At 35.7% G+C, this 19,943-nt stretch overlaps 1 protein-coding gene across 26 annotated transcripts in view; it reads left to right on the forward strand.

The window, feature by feature from the left end:
* The window catches only part of JAKMIP3 (Janus kinase and microtubule interacting protein 3), a 131,988-nt gene that overhangs the window by 87,168 nt on the left and 24,877 nt on the right, over positions 1-19,943 (forward strand). For 9 of the 26 annotated variants that reach the window (XR_014175616.1, XM_081955979.1, XM_081955961.1 and 6 more), the window contains 9 exons: positions 3,293-3,508; positions 4,890-5,009; positions 9,094-9,240; positions 9,791-9,922; positions 10,948-10,983; positions 11,720-11,779; positions 13,328-13,456; positions 18,205-18,333; positions 19,748-19,831. Coding sequence is in view for 25 of the 26 variants with exons in the window: in XM_081955979.1 (XP_081812105.1) it covers positions 3,293-3,508; positions 4,890-5,009; positions 9,094-9,240; positions 9,791-9,922; positions 10,948-10,983; positions 11,720-11,779; positions 13,328-13,456; positions 18,205-18,333; positions 19,748-19,831 (1,053 nt within the window). In the remaining variant the exon portion in view is untranslated. The remainder of the gene's footprint in view (positions 1-3,292; positions 3,509-4,889; positions 5,010-9,093; positions 9,241-9,790; positions 9,923-10,947; positions 10,984-11,719; positions 11,780-13,327; positions 13,457-18,204; positions 18,334-19,747; positions 19,832-19,943) is intronic. The other 17 variants (XM_081955982.1, XM_081955984.1, XM_081955977.1 and 14 more) reach the window with 7 other exon arrangements.

Here is a 19,943-nt window from a genome sequence, read left to right on the forward strand (position 1 = left end):
AGACACACCTGAATGCTGATGCAGCCCTCCCAGTGAGTTGTGTTTTTTTTTTAATTGTATGTCTTCTTTGTCTTGAGACTAGTACGGAGCAAATATGTTGCAAGAAAATGTTTGCTTGAATGCGTTTTTTGTATTGGAGTGAATATATTTGTGTCATTTTTCTAATGTACTCTCTATCTAATCTAACTTTTTAAATTTGTGCTCTCATTGTTTTAAATAATCCTTTTAATAATCCTATAGTAACCATAGAAAATGTGTCTTGTGTTGTTTTGCTGTGGGGTTTTTTAATGCACAAAATATACAGTCCTTTTTTTTTTTTGCAGAATTGAAAATATTAATAAGCAATGTCATTGACTGGACGTTTTTGTTTTTTGTTTTATATTTGGGTATGCATTTCTATTAAAAGGGAAGGCATGTTGAGATGAATGGAAATTTAGCAGTCTTCTATTTTTTTTAAGAAAAGCCCCCTTTTATAGTTATAATAGAGCTTTTTAGTGCATTTAATGGGAAATGACAAAAGGCAGAGGTTGTAGTAGAGCAACCTAAATGTATATTTACATGTACGTGGGTAGGATTTTAATGTGGTCTAAGAAATGTATGTTTGGGGGAGTAGTGGAATTGCAGTTTAGTTACATTACAGATGTGAAAATAAAGTATCCTTCCCTATTCTTCTGTGTACAGTATTTCCTTGGAATGTACTGACTGAATGATGTTTTATGACTGATGTTTTCTCTAGGGTGATGTAATGGTATGTGGGAATGAGCTGGGGAGATGGAGGAGAAACATTGCCTAGGGAACAGTCTGATAAGAGTGGCTATCGCCCAGAGCCATATAATGGATGCAGAAAGACACTCAGAAGAGACTGTTCTCAGGCTGTAAAGGAGATAATGGGATATTTGTATATTCAGACTTGCAAGATTCTCTTAATGTAACCTTACAATAAAGTAGAATTAGCTCATTTCATTGTGTTTCCTTTTGTTCTACTTGGGAAGGCCAACAGGTATGTTCAAACAAAATCATAAAGGGAAAACAAAGACAGCATAGCTTAGAGGTGCTTCATAGGGCATGCATGCAATTTCCACCACTATTACCATCAATCCCCCCCCCCAAAAAAATCTGCCAAAGATCCCTATTTTTTTTAAAATCATGTTTTGTTTGCATTTCACCTGAACAGCATGTTACACATGAAGGGAAAAGAAACTAGCAGAAAACTGAAATTTGTCTAAGTAGAAATGTCCATGTTGAATGGCTTTCCAACATTCAGGATAAATTGGTCTTACATCTTGACCAGTAGTGGATTTCTATTATTTTTACTACCATTTCGCTCATGGATGAGCGGACCCTTGCGCGCACATGTGATGCTTCTGCGCATGCACAGAAGCGTCCGCGTGGGTGGGCGGAGCGTCCCACCGCTGCTATTACCAGTTCGCCTGATCCGGGCCGAACCGGCAGCAACCCACCTCTGATCTTGACCCATTAATTAGTACTTTGCCGTCAACAGACACAGTTTGCGTAGGCTTCACTAGCATTTATAAACGTATCAAGCCAACTTAATTTGTTTTACATGTAGCTTTTGCTACAACCTCTTTAGTTTGTAATCCCTTTTATCCAAAGTTAGTAAAACTAGATTTGGAGGCTACTCTGAACTAATTAGTCCTAGGAAAAAAAATATCATGTATTTTGACTCACTATTTTGAAGCCCATAGTTGGCTGACTCAGTTCAATTTCAAATTTTTCCAGTATCTACTATAGACATCAGACTATATACACTACAGTACCTTTTAGGAAAAAAGTTCTGTTTTGCTATCCAGAGAATAGGTTAAGATTCTGCTGGGTTTAAGATACTGACAAGTAAAAATAGTTTTATATTAGAATTTATGAGAACCTTGAAGAAGTTCCAAAAGGGCTGGAATCTATTGGATAAGTTGTAGCTTTTGAAATATTGTATCAAGTATGGGATTGTATTAGATCAAGGAACATAAACTGAACATGTGCCTCCAAAGCTTAGACATAATTCATTCAGAAGTTTCAATTTTTATGTTTCCCTTATGTTTAGATTGGTGAAGATTTTAAGAATTGGCCCAATATAAAAGGAAGACACCGGGTTGGGTAATACTATTTATAAAGAAAAAATAAAGAGGCCTGGCTAAAATTTCTTGCAAATTCATAAAGAACTCATGTTTCAGATTTTTTTTTAACCATCCTTAGGTAGTTAGCAAATTAGAATTCTTCCACAGAAGTGGAAATGTTTACCTTAAATGTAGGTTCTCTACATGTGTTGCCCCTTGTATGTAGCAAATGTATTTATTTTCTAGGTATATTTGTGGTCTTTTGGGACCTATTTTTAAAAGTGTAAAACTAAGTGAATAGGGTTGCAGTAATCATTAGCCAGCATATAGGACCATTATACTAAATGGTATTATGTGGCTTCTTAAGATAAACAAAGTTCCTTCAATCCTTGAAAATGCAAATTTCAAATAAGACCCTGAACACTGAGGAACATTTTTTATATAATCACTGGCTGCGAAGTAACTATCATTGAAAAGTTGGCATAAACAGCAACATGGGTCTTTGGTGAATTTGAATTCTGTAATGAAATTGACATAGCATATGTGCAGATTCAAGCCATGTGGCCTTTTGTAACTGGCACATGAAAATTTTGTAAATGCACAAAGTGCATATCCAAAAAAATTTGGGTATGACCCCAGGTGTGACAATAACCATAGGGCACAGCAGGTTTATGCCACAATTTTTCAATTTTGGTTTTCAGATCTTGACATTTTGTGATCTCTAGTTCTTTGTCTTCTTTCTACTTTCTCCTGGCATTGCCTCATCAATTTTCTACACTTTCTTTTCAACCACAGTTAAATTTGGTGTGTTATGAGCCCAAACCTCATCATTTTCTAATCAGAAATCCCACAATCTGCTCCTTCTGGACTCCTTTTTCAACTATATGTTACCACATGTTTCATTACTGTACTGTGTTTCATTACTGGCATATGATCATTTTACAGGTGTTCCAATGAATCACTTTTGGTGACTTTTTTATGATGATGATACGATGATGATGATGAATTATATCTTTAATTATACAATAAAAAGACTTTCATTGCAGCATTCCAAACCTGGTTCTGCTTACCAATAATAGTGGGTTGGAACTCTATAGAACTGAATCCTATGTTTGTTCACCGCTTTCTGTAATCTAACATATTCCCCAAAGCTAGGATGCTGCCAGTTTCCATGGCAACTGAAGAACTGTACTGTATGTGATTGTATTTTATTCTCCTTGTAGATGGAGGAGATCAAATTTAAAGACAGAGCAGTCTACGTGCTGGAAAAAGAGTTAGGGGTTCAAGCTGGGCATACTCAGAGACTTCAACTCCAAAAGGAGGCTTTAGATGAACAGCTGTCCCAGCTCAGAGAGGCTGACCGGCATCTGAGTAGCCCCAAGCGGGAAGTTCCTCATCCAAGTGGTGCAGGAGACACTTCAGATCACTCAGGAAGTCCTGTAAGCACTTTCTAGTAGTTTTCCCTAAAACCACAAATTGTGCCAAAATCTTGATGAGTGACTGCCCAGACCAGCAAAGTTGGTTTTGATTTGTTTGTTTGCTTGCTTGCTTGTTTGTTTTAAAAGCAAGTTGGGATGAGGAAACCCAGCTCAGGTGTAGTCAGATGACATCCTGAGCCTCTGGTTTGCTTTTATTTTGCCAGCTACTTGCTTTTTTTAAAAGCAACTGTACCTTACCTTGAATGCGTGCCTAATTTGACATGGTGAGACTCACAACACAAACTTATAAGTTAACCTTTTAATAGCTACTCTGCTAGTTTTCATGGAGGCCTACAAATATCTGTAAAAAAGAAAGATGATGGCAAAATGAGGTCCTAAGTCTCATGACTAATCCTGGTGGATTGATTGTGCTTTTGATGTCAGTCAATGTTCTAAACTCTAGAAAATAAATGAGACGCCAACTAATATGCTTTTTCTTCCATATTTTACAATTTCTTACTCCATTCAGTCTAAATTCACCTTTTATCTTGGCTTTTGACATAACTATGCCATCTCTTCCAGCTTCTGTGTTAATTTGCTAACTACAGATTTTTCTGTCACATTTGTTGAACTTTTCTTTGTTGAATCTCATCAAGATTTCCTTTGTATCGCTGCTTAATTTGACCTATAGATTTTTTTTTCAAAAACATAAACATAGGTTTTGTCAACCCTTTTGCCCAAAGCCTCTCCTGCACCTGTTGAATGAAGATTCCTAGCCCTGTTGAGTTTCTTTGGTTCTTAGATTCTCATGTTTGCTTGAAGTAAAGGGTCACACATAAAGCATTCCAAAGTAAATTAAAATTGCTACTAAATAGGAACGCAGGAAGGAAACGCTATTATAACTAAATTGCTTTTTGTTCAAAATAAATGAAGTTGCCTATTCTTATATCTATATTTAAGTGACTCATGTCAGTACTCTGTTAAATTCACAGCTCCATGGGAGCCAAATGGATACAGTGGTTTGTTGCCCACACTTAATACAAGTTATATGTCAGTATTAATAAATATATTATCATAGAAAAATGATACATGACACATCTAAAGTTCTCAATTCAACAGTGGCATAAATATGAAACACAGTAGTAATTCTCAGTCATCTATTTCACATTCCAAAGCAACACTTGTGAGTCTGTGTTTATTTACACATTTTGTTTTTATTTGCCTTTTCTCTTGCATAATAGTTTCTTTCTTAATTTCTGTTAGTCTCATTTTTAGTATTAAGGTACAGATTTTTAGAATTAGTAATGGATGGAATCTGTCAAGAAAGAATATGGGAATTGGTAGAAAGTTCTAAAAACAGTTTTCTTGTTGAACAGTTATTTGCAGTTGTATTTTGTTTTAGGAACAGCAGTTGGATGAAAGGGATGCTCGGCGTTTCCAACTTAAAATAGCCGAATTAAGCGCCATCATCAGGAAACTCGAAGATCGGAATGCATTACTGTCAGAAGAACGAAATGAACTTGTAAGAAATCGTGTGCTTTTCATTTTTTTTTAAAAGAAAACCCTATTTGGCTAACTGTAGCTTTGTCGGAGAAGAGACAAGTTAGTCTCTTGGCTCTGGAAGTCAAAAATTAGAAGGATTCAGATAGCATCTTTTTAGATTGAATTTTATGAAAAGGTATTAAAAAAATTTGTACTTATGTCTTTTAATAAAATTTGTTAGTCTGAAAAGAGGCTTCCAGCCTTCTGGGTTTTTTTGACTAAGTTAATGAGGGGATTAATACACTGTGGAAGCACAACAAGGAGACAATTGACCAGGAAGGGTAAATTTAAATAGATATAGTCATTCCTGGGATTAAAATTAATCCACTCAATCAGTTGGGTGGTAGGGAAAACAAAGTCTATCCCAGTTAAGGTGTTTTATATACTTTGTCCTCCAAGAAAAAGAGATGAAGAGGAAAAAATGCCTGAAAAATCAAGCAAATGCATATTATGGACTATACTTCTGCCATCTCTGTGCATTCCCCTGTTGGTAGTAGTATAGAAGGACTGTGATGGGATGGGAAAATATGACTCTTCAAATCTTGCTTAATCTCTCAATGGACTTTTATACCATCATTCATAAAGCCATTGGGTGAGTCCACTAATGAGGGACATTTATACACAGTTGAGTCAATTGCATGGAGTTCCGCTTCTCATGAAGATGTGGCTTGTAATTTGGAAGTCACAGCTTGACTCTCAGCTCCTGTTTAAAGAATAAGTGGCAGTGATAGCTAGGAGGCCTTTGTACTGATTCATCTTGTGCACCAATTGTAGATTTTCCTGTGACTCACACCTTGTTCAATTCCTGTTTGGTTTGCAATGTGCTCTACCTGGAGCTGCTGTTGGAGACAACCTGGAAACTGCATTTTGCCCAGAATGTTCATTTATAGGCATTAGTATTTGTCCCTATGAATTACTTTTCCTAATAAATAAATCATTTAATTTTTTATATAAATGCAATTAGATATTTATTTAAATAAATATTTCATTTAAAACATTTAAATGTCCCACTAAGCAAGGCAAGGCTAGCAGATTTTATGTTGGATCTGATTTGGATGCCATCATTCATCCTTTGACTTCTAAACCTGTAATTTAAAAAAAATCTTCTAATCTATGGTTTATCACTTCTTTCATATAATATATTATATCTGTATCATTAATTTAGATATACATATATAATTCAACCGTGATTTGCCAATTGCCTGGAAAAAGAGGTTAAAAATGAACTTTTATAATAAATTGACACTTGAATTAATTTAATCAATTATTCACTGAGACAGAGTTATATACTGCTCAAAAAAACATATTTGGTAATGGTAAGTTCATACTTATTTTATAAAGCAATTTCAAATTTGGGAGGAAACAGAATAACAGAGTTGGAAGGGATCTTGAAGGTCTTCTAGTCCAACTCCCTGCTCAAGCAGAAAACACTACACAATTTCAGACAAATGATTGTCCATTCTCTTCTTAAAAACTTCCAGTGTTGGAGCATTCACAACTTCTGGAGGCAAGTTCTATTGCTCATTAATTGTTCTATCGGAAAATTTAACCTTCGTTCTAAGTTGCTTCTCTCCTTGATTAGTTTCCACCCATTGCTTCTTGTCCTGCCTTCAGGTGCTTTGGAGAATAACTTGATTCCCTCTTCTTTGTGGCAGCCCCTGAGATTTTGGAACATTGATATCATGTCACCCGTAGTTCTTCTTTTCATTAAACCAGACATACCCAATTCCTGCAACCATTTTTTGTATAGTTTTAATCATCCAGCAGAGGAGAGGAATAATTATGTCATTGAGATATAATTTCGATTGCTATGGTTTCATTGATTTTTTCAATGTGCAGCCACAACTTAGAGATAGTTAAATACATTTACATCCAGCCAACCATTCCTTAATGCAACTCTCTTCAAACTGACAAATTACACAGATGACATTTTCTTCCCATATCTGAATAAAATTCCATTTAAAGGCTAGTTAATGGCATCTGTGGGGGTAAGGTTTATTTTTCATAGAGCTAATGCAATAAACCATAGTGGCATATGGATGGGGGAGACAGAATACATTTATAGAGGTCATTAAAGCAGCAAATCTGTAGTTAGATCTGAGACTATGTGTGGGATTTATTTAGTAGAGGAGGCAGCTGCAAAGCTTTCTCTCAGTTCCTCAATGAAATTTTAGCCGTGCAACTGAATATTTTCCCCAACATATTTCATTCCAAAAATAGCGGGAGAATATCTTTCAAATGCTAATATTGGTATTCCTGTATCACCCAAATTGATAATTAAGTATGCAGATCATATATTGTTTTGCATACAATTATGAGTTCCATCTTAGGAATCAAGTAAAGCCATTTCCGTAAAATAGGTTGTTCAAACAACCTCTGCTTTTCCAAACACCAACACCTAGTGGACGGGAGGGAGAAGGGAGGAAGGAAGGAAGGAGGGAGGAGGGAGGAAGGAAGGAAGGAAGGAAGGAAGGGAAGAAGCAAGAAAGGAAGGAAGGAAGGCAGGAAGGAAGTGTACAATTAAACATTTTGGGATCATTTCAACATATCTTTTCATTGATTGTATGCTTTGAAAAACTCAAAACATAAACATAAATGTATACATTTGAATCTGCTAATATGTATTAGGTTTGAAAACAGTATAAGGTGGCCCTTTCGGTGAATATGCTACTCAAAAAATATATCCAATTTCCAGAGAAGATGTTATTTGCAGCAGTCCAACACATCTGGTGGGAAACAGATCAGGAAAGGCTGATAGGAGGTTGCACCATGATTGTAGTCTAACGGCTAATGATTCAGTGATCACATCTGTTGTGATTTTTAGAATATTTATGTTTTAAAAATTTCAAAAGAGTATAGAAGCTTTTGCCCATGAATCAGTATGTTCAGGAGCACATGACTGGTAATACAATAATATAATGTTTGCCAAAGCATACAACCTGAAAGGAATGTTACATGCAAATCTACCCTGTGTAAATGATGGTGTGATCGTGGTTTTCAGTGAATTTGCCACAGAGCAATAGAGGAGACTTGGAAAGCGGTATTATTTCCTCACTCCAAATTGATTCCAACCATCTCTATCCAACCAGAAGGGCACAAAATAGGATTTTAATATCCTTTGGGGATGCATGTAGTATTTTAATCAATAACACCCCTAAATCCAATTACAAGCCACCTGAAATGTCTCTGAAACAGAGACATTTAATGAAAAGACCATATGGAGCAAAAATCTAGAAAAAATTAAGAGAAGCTAAAAAAAAAACTTTCTATGAGCTGAATCCAACCATTATAACCTTCCATAGGACTATGAGGAAAATGAAAAAGCTTAGTGAAATATCAATAATTCTCATCCAAAGCAGTTTCCCCCCCCCCCCAACCTAACTTCCTCCAGATGAACTCAGATTGAAACGCCCAACTACCAGTAGCTATGATAATGCAGAGTGCCAGGCTGAGGAAGGTAGACCTAAAGACTCACAGAAAGAAATGTAAGCAGACCTCTACTGAAAAGGGAAAATTGTGTTTCTGATGGCAAAGGGATGTAGAACAAGAGTAGAAAGTGGGCAAACAAAGGGATGTAGAACAAGAGTAGAAAGCGGGAAAGAAACATCTTCAAGGAAAAACAAAGTCCACTTGCCATTTGAAAAAGCACCTTTGGGACTCAAATAGAAGAACAGCTTAATTCCAAACATTATAGGTATCTTCCACATGTGAAAAGAATTGTGGTTGTATTGGAACAGCCTCCCATCTGAAATCTGAGGGATTCCCTTTTCAGAGACCTGTGAAGACCTGGCTTTCCCCCCAATAATTGATTAGGCTAAGGTGGTGGTTGAGCTGCAAGGATTTTGGTTTGACAACTAGAAGAATTACTGTTTGTTTTTAACCATATTTTAATGGATTGTTGTGAGCCATATAGAGTCATTATATGAGATAGGCTGCCATACAGGTCTTTCAATAAAATTAAATCACTTTGGTTAGCAATAGCATCCCTTATAAATGCATTGGATTTTGTATGGCAGCCAAACGTACACAGCTATGTAAATATTTTTTGTTTCTCTACTTTTCAGGTGAAACGTGTACGAGAATCTGAGAGCCAGTACAAACCACTGCTTGACAAAAATAAACGTCTAAGTAGGAAAAATGAGGACTTATCCCACACCTTACGTCGTATGGAAAACAAACTCAAATTTGTAACACAAGAGAACTTAGAAATGGTGAGTTCTTGTACAAAAGAATATCAGGTCACTACAGAGTTCATTAGTGATAGGTTCTGAGTTTTAAATTTTAAAAAAACTTTGAGCAAAATATTATTGTTATCTAAAATTTTGCTGGCAATCTGAACTTGAACCAATTCAATTTTCAACTCTGAACAGCACTTCAGTTTTGATAGTTTTTAAATGTCAAAAAGTGAGGTGAACGCTATTCACAAATGAATCTGAGCACATTCCATCCTACTCAGTTTGATTAAAATGAATAATGCATTCTGGGGAGAAAGTGAATGGAACAAAAAGAAAAAGAGCAAGAACAAATGAAATTCTCCAGTGTTTCTAGGTTTGTTTTATAAAAGTGTATATAATATGTAACTCATTGCACTGACACATTTAATTAAGGACACAGGAACTGTTGCAGTAACTTACTGGGGTCAATTTAAAATAGTGGAAATCATGTGCCGTCAAGCTTTACCTGGTAAGGTAATAGATAAATAAATTCCTATAGTAAATAAGTATTCTAGCAATTTCTCGGTGTTTGTTCTGTTCCTTTTAGAGACAAAGAGTGAGGACAATAAGAAGACCAAGTTCTTTAAATGATCTTGATCAAAATCAAGATGAAAGGGAAGTTGACTTTTTGCGGTTGCAGATCATGGACCAGCAGAATATCATAGATGAGCTTTCAAAGGTAACCAAAACTTTTTGTCTTCTTGACATGACATTGGCTAGACTGTCTCCTTCTGTGTGGGGGAAAAAAATAAGATCTTAACTTAATGTGCACAGTATAAGATGAAAGTTATTAAGCAGTGCTAAGCAGAAAGTTGAAAATCTTTCATTCGATAATTCATGTAGTAACTAGACAGATGGACAAGATAAAATTTCTGAGCTATATAATTATATTAATTATAACTATATAATTAATTTAAGCTAAATGTGATCATTGTTTTCTCTTGGCAAAAATCTACCTTTCAGATTCAGTAATAAAAAAAATGTTCTATTGTATTTCACTTCACACAGTAAAAGTAAAAGGCATGATAAAAAACTGAACATTTAATTCATGTTTCTACATTTGGGATTCGTACAGTGAGATGGAAATTACTTTCCTTCTTTGTGGCATCATAGTACACAATTTTATCTTGCTTGCACTAGAATTAGAACAAGAATTTTTCTAAAATTTGGAGGGTGTGTAGTCAATTGCCTCCCCAATCTCTTTTTTTTGCTTGAATTCCATTAAAATGAAATTAACAATGTATCAGTACATTACTCTGCCCTACCCAATCTGATGTTGCCCAGTTATGTTTGATCACAATTCCTTAAATGCTAGGTACAAGAAGTCATGGGAACTGTGATCTAACATTCAAGAATTTATCTATCTGAATGAAACTTTCACAAATTTCTTCAAAGAAAACCATGGCCTGATAAAAGCTATGGAACTTTAGGATTAGAATTCTTTAAATCCAGAGTTACTATTGGGTGGGGGACCCTTCTGCTAAACATTAGATATTTTGGTATTTGGATTCCCAGGTAGCATTGTTGTTGATCATCCAGACAGGTCTAAATATCTAATTAATAATTTAAAAGTTATATCTAAAGCCAATTGCACAATAACTAGGTACCCAAAAGTATGTGGATGAAAAGGAAATGAGGATATTCAAAATCTTTATTACCATCATAGTAGCACCCTAACTTTTTATTTTGATTCTTTTAAACTAGACTCTAGAAACTGCCGGCTATGTGAAGAGTGTAATAGTAAGTAACATTCACATTTCATTTTGATTTTCATATATGCTTCTCTGTGTTCTACCTGGGATTATTTAGCTATAGATATTTAATGATATTATGTATTAATAGCAAAATAATGTATTCTAATTACTAACACAGATATGAGGCACAGAATTTCCTCCAAGGTGGTAGAAAATTAAAAGTAAACCAAGGACACATTGTGTTCCTAAAGTCTGATGATCACATTTTTCATTTCAGGGTTGTTTTTTTTTTTTTTTTGCTATATTCTGATTTGCACCATAAATTATCCGTACAATTTGATTGCCAAACTCATTCCTCATCTCACACCTTCTATAATGGCTCAGTGGTTAAGACGCTGAGCTTGTCGATCAGAAAGATCAGCAGTTCAGCGGTTCGAATCCCTAGTGCCGCATAATAGAGTAAGCTCCCGCTACTTGTCTCAGCTTCTGCCAACCTAGGAGTTCAAAGCATGTAAAAATGCATGTAGAAAAATAGGAACCACCTTTGGTGGGAGGGTAACAGCGTTCCAATCACCTTCAGCATTTAGTCATGCTGGCCACATGACCACAGAGACGTCTTCGGACAGCGCTGGCTCTTTGGCTTTGAAATAGAGATGAGCACCTTCCAACTAGAGTCAGGAACAACTAGCACATATATATGCGAGGTGAACCTTTACATTTACCTTATAAACATGTTTCATATGCAGAGCTCAAACTATTGTTTGTTCTTTTCTCTTGGACAGGAGCGTGACAAGCTTTTAAGATACAAGAAACAAAGGAAGAAATTTGCAAAATTTCCCAAGGTAAGCAAATAATGTAAAAAAAAAGTCTTATTTGGGGGCAAGTATTATGAAAGATTTGATGGAACAGTGAAAGACACCGTTTGACTGAGCATCTGGATTCCCACAGATTTATCCAGAAGTTTTTGAGAACTGTATAAACAGAGTGAGAATGTAGATCTTTCCCTACTATTAATTCACAGCTTCACCTGCCCTTCAAAACTACATTAATGAAATATAAATATGAATATGTTTATTAAAATAGTATCACCAAAGTCACTTCAGTCATGAATTCAGGTGCAGCTCTAATATAAAATTATGCCGACAAATGCCATTAAGAATGTCAAAAAAATTACTGCTAAATTATTCCAATATTTAAATTAATTCAAACTGCACTTTCTCTAAAATCTTCTAAATAAAATTTAGAGAGGCAGATACTGTAACTTAAATTTTAAAAGCTCAGTTGAAGGACGTGAAGACAAACTGGTTTTCAGAGCAGAATGTTCAAAATCTCTCCACCACCCGTAAATAAATTACCTTTTGAATTAAAATGTCACTGATTGTGGTTCACTTGCAGGTGGGTGAATAGGAAAGTGATGACTCTGCATATGAATCTGTCAGTCTTTATTCCAGAACATCTGTTAGCAGCTTCTTGGAAGGTGGAAGAGCTCAGCAAACCTTTGTTGTTTCCCCAATATTTCTTCCTAAAGTTCAGAAGCTTAAACATCTCCCAATAGTGAATCGCAGCAAAGTGAATTCCAAGCAATTTCTACTTGCTTTCTTATCTTGACCCTTGACTAAAATAAGCATTTTCTTCTTTGTTCATGTGGAGTTGTTTTTTTTTAATGAAAATCAAGTAGGGATATTTCCATCCTCCATGAGTTCAATAGTTCTAACTCTTTAGAATACCAGAAATTTTGGGTTTTCTTGGTAAACTATAATCTAGTTTCACATATTTTCAGTCAATATCTGAAAGGATGCCAATCTGTTCTCTTGTTGCCTTTTTAAAGACAATTTAAATCCTTCCATAGAGCTTTTTCATCCCTACAAGTCTCTAAATTGATTATTTTGCAAAACCTTCCATTCTGACTCTCCCCTTCCTCCACCCATTCCTTCTTAGTTTATATCCCCACCTTTTTAAAGCTATTCTTCCTAAACCTCTTTATCATTGTGAAGGTCCATATAAAGATTTTTTTTCCAGCTCACACTCCATTTCTTTATGCATTGAGGGAATACTCATAGATGATAGCACCAATTTTTTATCCCACAATAGATTAAATATCAAGTTTACTATCATTTGTGATGATTCTACACTGAAATTATAGAGGATTTATGCTGGCTCAACAGCAACTTTGGTATCCATTAATTTGTGCTTGATGGGTAATCATTACTTACTCTGCTGCCCCATTTATATGGCAGATCTGATAAACTACTATATAATGAGAAAAGTGCTGAGATTCATAAATAGCACTGCATCATGGAAGAAGGAAATCTAATTATTCCTTATGTCAGTTATGCTTAAAATCTTTGCAACTTTGGCTTGTTTGTACTTACACATTGTCATTTGGTCAGAAGCCAGTGGTGGAAACATTTTTTGGGTACGATGAAGAAGCATCTCTTGAATCGGATGGCTCTTCAATCTCATATCAAACGGATCGAACAGATCAAACTCCTTGCACTCCAGATGATGACCTGGAAGAGGTAATTTATGATATGTATAATGTTCAAGCAAGAGTTTATGCTTAAAGAGATATTATATGAGATGCAATTAAATGTATTCCTTTTTTTTTTGTAGTAATAATATAAACTTTGCAGGGAGATCAGTGCTGTATACCAACAACCATGATCAACAAGGTCTCTTCTAGAACCTTGGCAAGCCAGACTACTACTCTGCAATAGCATGGTGGTCTCCTGGCTACTGTTACAAGGAATTATTAACAACAACAAGAACCCATATCAATCATGAGCACCAATCAATGGTATTTGTGATGCATTTTTGAATGTTCAGTTGACTGAGTTTCAATAATAATAATAATAATAATAATAATAATAATAATAATAATAATAATAATAATAATAATAATAATAATAATAATAATAATGCAAAATAATAATAATAATAATAATAATAATAATAATAATAATAATAATAATAATAATGCTGCAAAAATTCAAGAGGAATAAAGGACCAACTGCTGATTGACAAGCTAATCCTAAAGAATTCAAAGAAAAGACGAACCAAGCTGTTCATGGCTTGGATAGGCTATAAGAAAGCATTTGATTCTGTTCCCCACAGCTGGATCAAGAAATGCCTGAAAATCTTTGGCATCAAGAGCAACATACAAAAATTCATGGAAATTTCAATGAACCTCTGGAAAACGAAGCTTATGGCTAATGGAGAAGAACTGGGTGAAGTTGAAATTAAACGAGGCCTTTTCCAGGGTGATTCCCTTTCACCCCTATTTTTTATACTCTCAATGCTACCACTGACAACCATTTTGAAGAAGATGAACTGTGGATGCGAACTTGCAAAGAAAGGACTGAAAATTTCACACTTGGTGTACATGGTGTACATTTGAAGCTGTTTGGTAAAATAAAAGCTGAACTGAATTTATTACTTGAAAGCACAAAAGAATTTAGCCAAGACATTGGTATGCAGTTTGGAATTGATAAATGTGCAACAATGGCAACCAAGGCAGGCAAGGTCCTAGAAGATGATGGAATACAACTTGAGAATGAAGAAATGATAAAGGCAGTAAAACCAGAAGAAGACTATATGTACTTGAGGATTTTAGAGGCCTCTGACTTAATGCATAATAAAGTCAAGGAATTAACCTCAGCCAAGTACATTCGACGAATTCGCAAGATATTAAAGTCCAAACTGAGTGGAGGAAACATCATAAAAGCCATAAATACCTGGGCTATACCTGTAGTTCGATACTCTGCAGGAATAATTGACTGGACCCAGATGGAGTTGGACAATTTGGACAGAAAAACAAGGAAGCTTATGACAATGAATCATGCTTTGCACCCTAAAAGTGATGTTGACCGATTGTATCTACCAAGAGCAGAGGGTGGTCGAGGACTCCTACAAGCAAAGCAGACTGTGGAAGAAGAAAGACACAGTTTGAATGATTACATCCAGAAAAGTGAAGAACCAATGATTAAGGAAGTAAGTAAAGGAGACCTTTTGAAGACAACTAAGTTAAAAGCTGAATATAAGAAAGAAATAATTGAGAAGTGAGCTGAAAACTGGAAAAGCAAAGCTATGCATGGCCAATACTTGAAAAGTATTGAAGGCAAAGCTGACCAAAAACTAACTTGGAACTGGTTAAGATCAGGAGTACTGAAAAAAGAAACAGAAGGCTTTATTTTGGCAGCTCAAGAACAAGCCTTAGCCATAAACTGCATGAAGGCAAAAATTCAACATGTTACCACCAACAGCAAATGTCGCCTCTGTAATGAGAAAGATGAGACAGTCGACCACTTGATCAGTAGGTGCAGCAAAATTTCACAAACTGACTACCTACAACGCCATGACTGCGTTGCTAAGATTATTCACTGGAAATTGTGCCAAAAGTTTGGAATTGAGTACAGCAAAATGTACTCTGGGACCATCAGTTTGAGAAGGTTTTAGAGAATGAAAAAGTCAAGATCTTGTGGGACTTCAGAATCCAGACTGACAGACACTTGGCCTAAAACACACCTGACATAACAATAATTGAAAAGAAAAAAGTATGGTTCATTGACATTGCAATACCTGGTGATGCACGAAGTGAAGATAAACAGCAAGAAAAAAAATCACAAAATACCGGGACTTGCAAATTGAAGTTGAACAACTGTGGAAGAAGAAATCATGTGTTGTCCCAATTGTAATTGGAGCCCTTGGAGCAATACCTAAAGGGCTACCTCATTATTTGAAAATTCTAAATTTACCTGACTTGAACATTCTGATTCTACAAAAAACCACCCTACTTGGAACAACTTATATCCTCTGATGTTACCTTAACAGTTCCTTGGTCCTTCGTTAGGACTTGAGCTGTTGAGCTACCAACCAGTCCCAAAGGCTGTGAATCTCACCAAAGATTAACATAATAATAATAACAACAACAAACCACCCTATGGAACAGCTTATATCCTCCGACGTTACCTTAACAATTCCTAGGTCCTTGGTTAGGACTCGAGCTGTTGTGCTACCAACCAGTCCCAAAGGCTGTGAATCTCACCAAAGATGATGATGATGATTATTATTATTATTATTATTGATGATGATGATGATGATGATGATGATGATGATGATGATAATAATAATAATAATAATAATAATAATAATAATAATAATAATAATAGCAGCAGCTGTGCATGGCCAATACTTGAAAAGTATTAAAGGCAAAGTTGACCAAAAGCTAACTTGGAACTGGTTAAAATCAGGAGTACTGAAAAAAAGAAACAGAAGGCTTTATTTTGGCAGCTCAAGAACAAGCCTTAGCCACAAATTACATGAAAGCAGAAATTCAGCATTTTACCACCAATAGCAAATGTCGCCTGTGTAATGAGAAAGATGAGACAGTTGACCATTTGATCAGTGGGTGCAGCAAAATTTCACAAACTGACTCCTACAACGCCACGACCGAGTTGCTAAGATCATTCACTGGAAATTGTGCAAGAAGTTTGGGTTTGAGTACAGCAAAAACCACTGGGAACATAAGGTTGAGAAGGTTCTAGAGAATGAAAAAGTCAAGATCTTGTGGGATTTCAGAATTCAGACTGAGAGGCACTTGGCCTACAACACACCTGACGTAACAATAGTTGAAAAGAAAAAAGTTTGGTTCATTGACATTGCAATACCTTGTGATGCACGAATTGAAGATAAGAAGCAAGAAAAAATCACAAAGTACCGGGACTTGCAATTTGAATTTGAGCGACTGTGGAAAAAGAAATTGAGTGTTGTCCCGATTGTAATTAGAGCCCTTGGAGCAATACTTAAAGGGCTATCTCGCTATTTGGAAATTCTAAATTTATTGCACTTGAACATTCTGACTTTTCAAAAAAACCACCCTACTTGGAACAGCTTATATCCTCCGATGTTACCTTAACAGTTCCTAGGTCCTTGGTTAGGACTCGAGCTGTTGATCTACCAACCAGCCCCAAAGGCTGTGAATCTCACTAAAGATTAACCACATCATCATCATCATCATCATCATCATCATCATCATCATCAAAAAAAAAACATTAAATAAACATTGAAGGAAAGTGTGATGACAACTTGACATGGACATGGCTAAAGATGGGAACTACCAAGAAAGAAATGGAAGTTTTAATACTGGCTGCTCAAGAACAAGCACTACAAACTAATGCCATGAAAGCGAAGATACAAAAATCCACTGACAACCCAAACTGCCGACTTTGCAATAACAAAGTCGAAACTGTTTCACATTTAATATGTGAATGCAGCAAAATCGCACAAACTGATTACAAAGCTAGACACGACCGAGTTGCTAAATTAACCCACTGGTCATTATATAAAAAAATATGATTTACCTGTATCCAGAAAGTCATGGGAACATAAAGTGGAAAAAGTTATCAAGAAGGTGAAGATCTTGTGGGACTTTCGAATACAGATCGTCGTTTGGAGCACAACACGCCAGATATCACGGTTGTAGAGGGCTGAAGTGTACAGTTTATTGATATCGCTGTTCCAGGAGATGCCAGAGTCAAAGAAAAAGAACTAGAAAAAATAATGAAATATCACGACTTGGCCATCGAAACTACACGGCTATGGATGAAGCATGTAACAGTGATACCCATTGTCATCCGGGCACTTGGCACCATGTCCAAGAATTTTACAAGATACATCAACAAATTGCAGCTTCCTGCAATAACACCAGCGGAACTGCAAAAAACTGAGCTACTCGGAACATCTTATATTTTAAGAAGGTTCTTGGTTGATACCTAGGACGCTGGCAGCAAACCGTATCAACCATTAGCACCAGTCAATGGTACTTGTAATGCATTTTTGAATGTTCAGTTGGCTGAGTTTCATTTTTAATGAATAAAGTATATAATAATAATAAATTTAATTAAAGTAATATCTAAATTTAAATATTGCAATCAAGTCATTATTTAAATTAGGGACTACATAGATAATTAGCTCCGTGAAATTTAAATGATTGGAATCTGTTATATTGGATTCTCGTCCCAAAAAAATCCTTAGTAGACTTTAAGCTGCTGTTCCAAATTTGGTCACGTAATTTGGAGACTAGCACACATATTGCATTAGAAATATTTTAGTTAATCCATTAATAAATACATAACATTTTATAATTCTCTCAAATTGTTATTTCATAAAAGAGGTTGTACTGCTCATAAACAGATGGATGAATGCTAATGTTTTGATTTGTCAGGAGGATTGCACCTTCAGTTCAGTTTTGCATTCCTTCTCACACTAGGGTATGGCAAAAGAAGAAACAGAATTAAGATTCAGGCAACTGACAATGGAATATCAAGCTTTACAGAGAGCCTATGCACTGTTGCAAGAACAAGTTGGAGGAACGTTGGATGCTGAGCGAGAAGTTAAGGTCTAAATGGCTTATATTACATGAAAGTAAAAACTTGTGACTGTATCATGTTGTTCCTGAACTCTTTACAATTTTTTTGGTTTCCCACCCCTTCATATCTTTGCTTTAGATCAGGTGTGTTCAACTTTGGCAACTTTAAGACTTGTGAACTCCCAGAATCCCCCAGCCTGCCAACTCTTAAAGTTACCAAAGTTTAGGTCCCTCTAAACCAGTGGTTCTCAACCTCTAGGTCGGGACCCCTTTGGGGATCGAACGACCCTTTCACAGGGGTCGCCTAAGACCATCGTAAAACACATATTTTCAATGGTCTTAGGAACCAAGACACCAATTTTATGGTTGGGGGTCACCACAACATGAGGAACTGTATTAAAGGGTCGTAGAATTGGAAAGGTTGAGAACCACTGCTCTAAACCATTCCTGGTTTAGAGGGACCTATTTAAAAAGATATGCTGAGAACGGGGCATTAAAGATGCACTACATGGTTTTATGCTTTATTGGGAACCACCCAGTGGTTTGTTATAAGCTGGGCAGCTATGTAAATATTTTAAATAAATTAATAAATAAATAAATAGTGGGTGGGAGTGTTTGTGAAATTATGGGAAGATGACATTTAACAAACTTGCTTTGCTTCACCGATCAATAAATTAAATACTATACTTATTAAGAAATCCCTTGATTATTGCATTGCAGGCCACATATTTCCAGTATCCCACCAGCAAAACCAAAGCATCTAAATCATGTCATTCTGTCTCTTTTTTTCTTTTTCTTTTCCTGCCATACAGCAACATTTTCTTGTTGATTTAAATTCAGAATAAAATTATAATTTTCCCTCTAATGATGAAGGAAATTACTAAAGGTTTACATGCAGGCACACGCCGAGAGAATCCTCTTTGGCTTGAATAGAGTGCTTAAAGCAGGGGTGTCAAACTCAAGGCTGAGTTGAAATCAACATAAAGTGGAAATAACTGATCAACTCATCCCTAGTTAGGGACGTGTTTTACTTTTAACAACTTTTCTGAATGAAATTGGAATTCAGTGCCATTTTAGACAGAAATGCTAGAAAATAAAGAAGTAAAGTGAAGGGTTGTTGGTAAAGTTGCACAGGCACATAATTTTTCATCTTTTTGCAACCAATTTCCTATGGTTACTGACAGTGGACACGTTATTAACATGTAATGTTATACATTAAAATGCAATCAATTTTTAATCAACTAAAAGACATAGATGATACTGGATGATGGACATCCTGAAGTATGTATCCCTGAAGTATGAGGAATTGGTACAAGAGAGCTATGGCTGTCTTTAGCATGTATCAATTCCAATTTTATATCCCTCCATGCAAACATGTGTTAGGGATAATTTAACATAGCAGCAATCAGAGTAAGTTTGACATTTTTTCAATCCCATCCTACAGACTCGTGAGCAGCTTCAGGCAGAAATCCAGAGATCCCAAGCTCAAATAGAGGATCTAGAAAAGGCCCTTGCTGAACAAGGACAGGTAATATACATTGGAAAAAATGTTTTGTGTTAATTACTGTAACAAATTTATCAAAAGTTATCACTATAAAATAGCTAGCAATAGGTTCACATGGAAACATGAACAAATGTAT

The sequence above is a fragment of the Natrix helvetica genome (genome assembly GCF_964273705.1).
Source record: "Natrix helvetica genome assembly, chromosome: 5".
NCBI lineage: Eukaryota > Metazoa > Chordata > Lepidosauria > Squamata > Natricidae > Natrix > Natrix helvetica.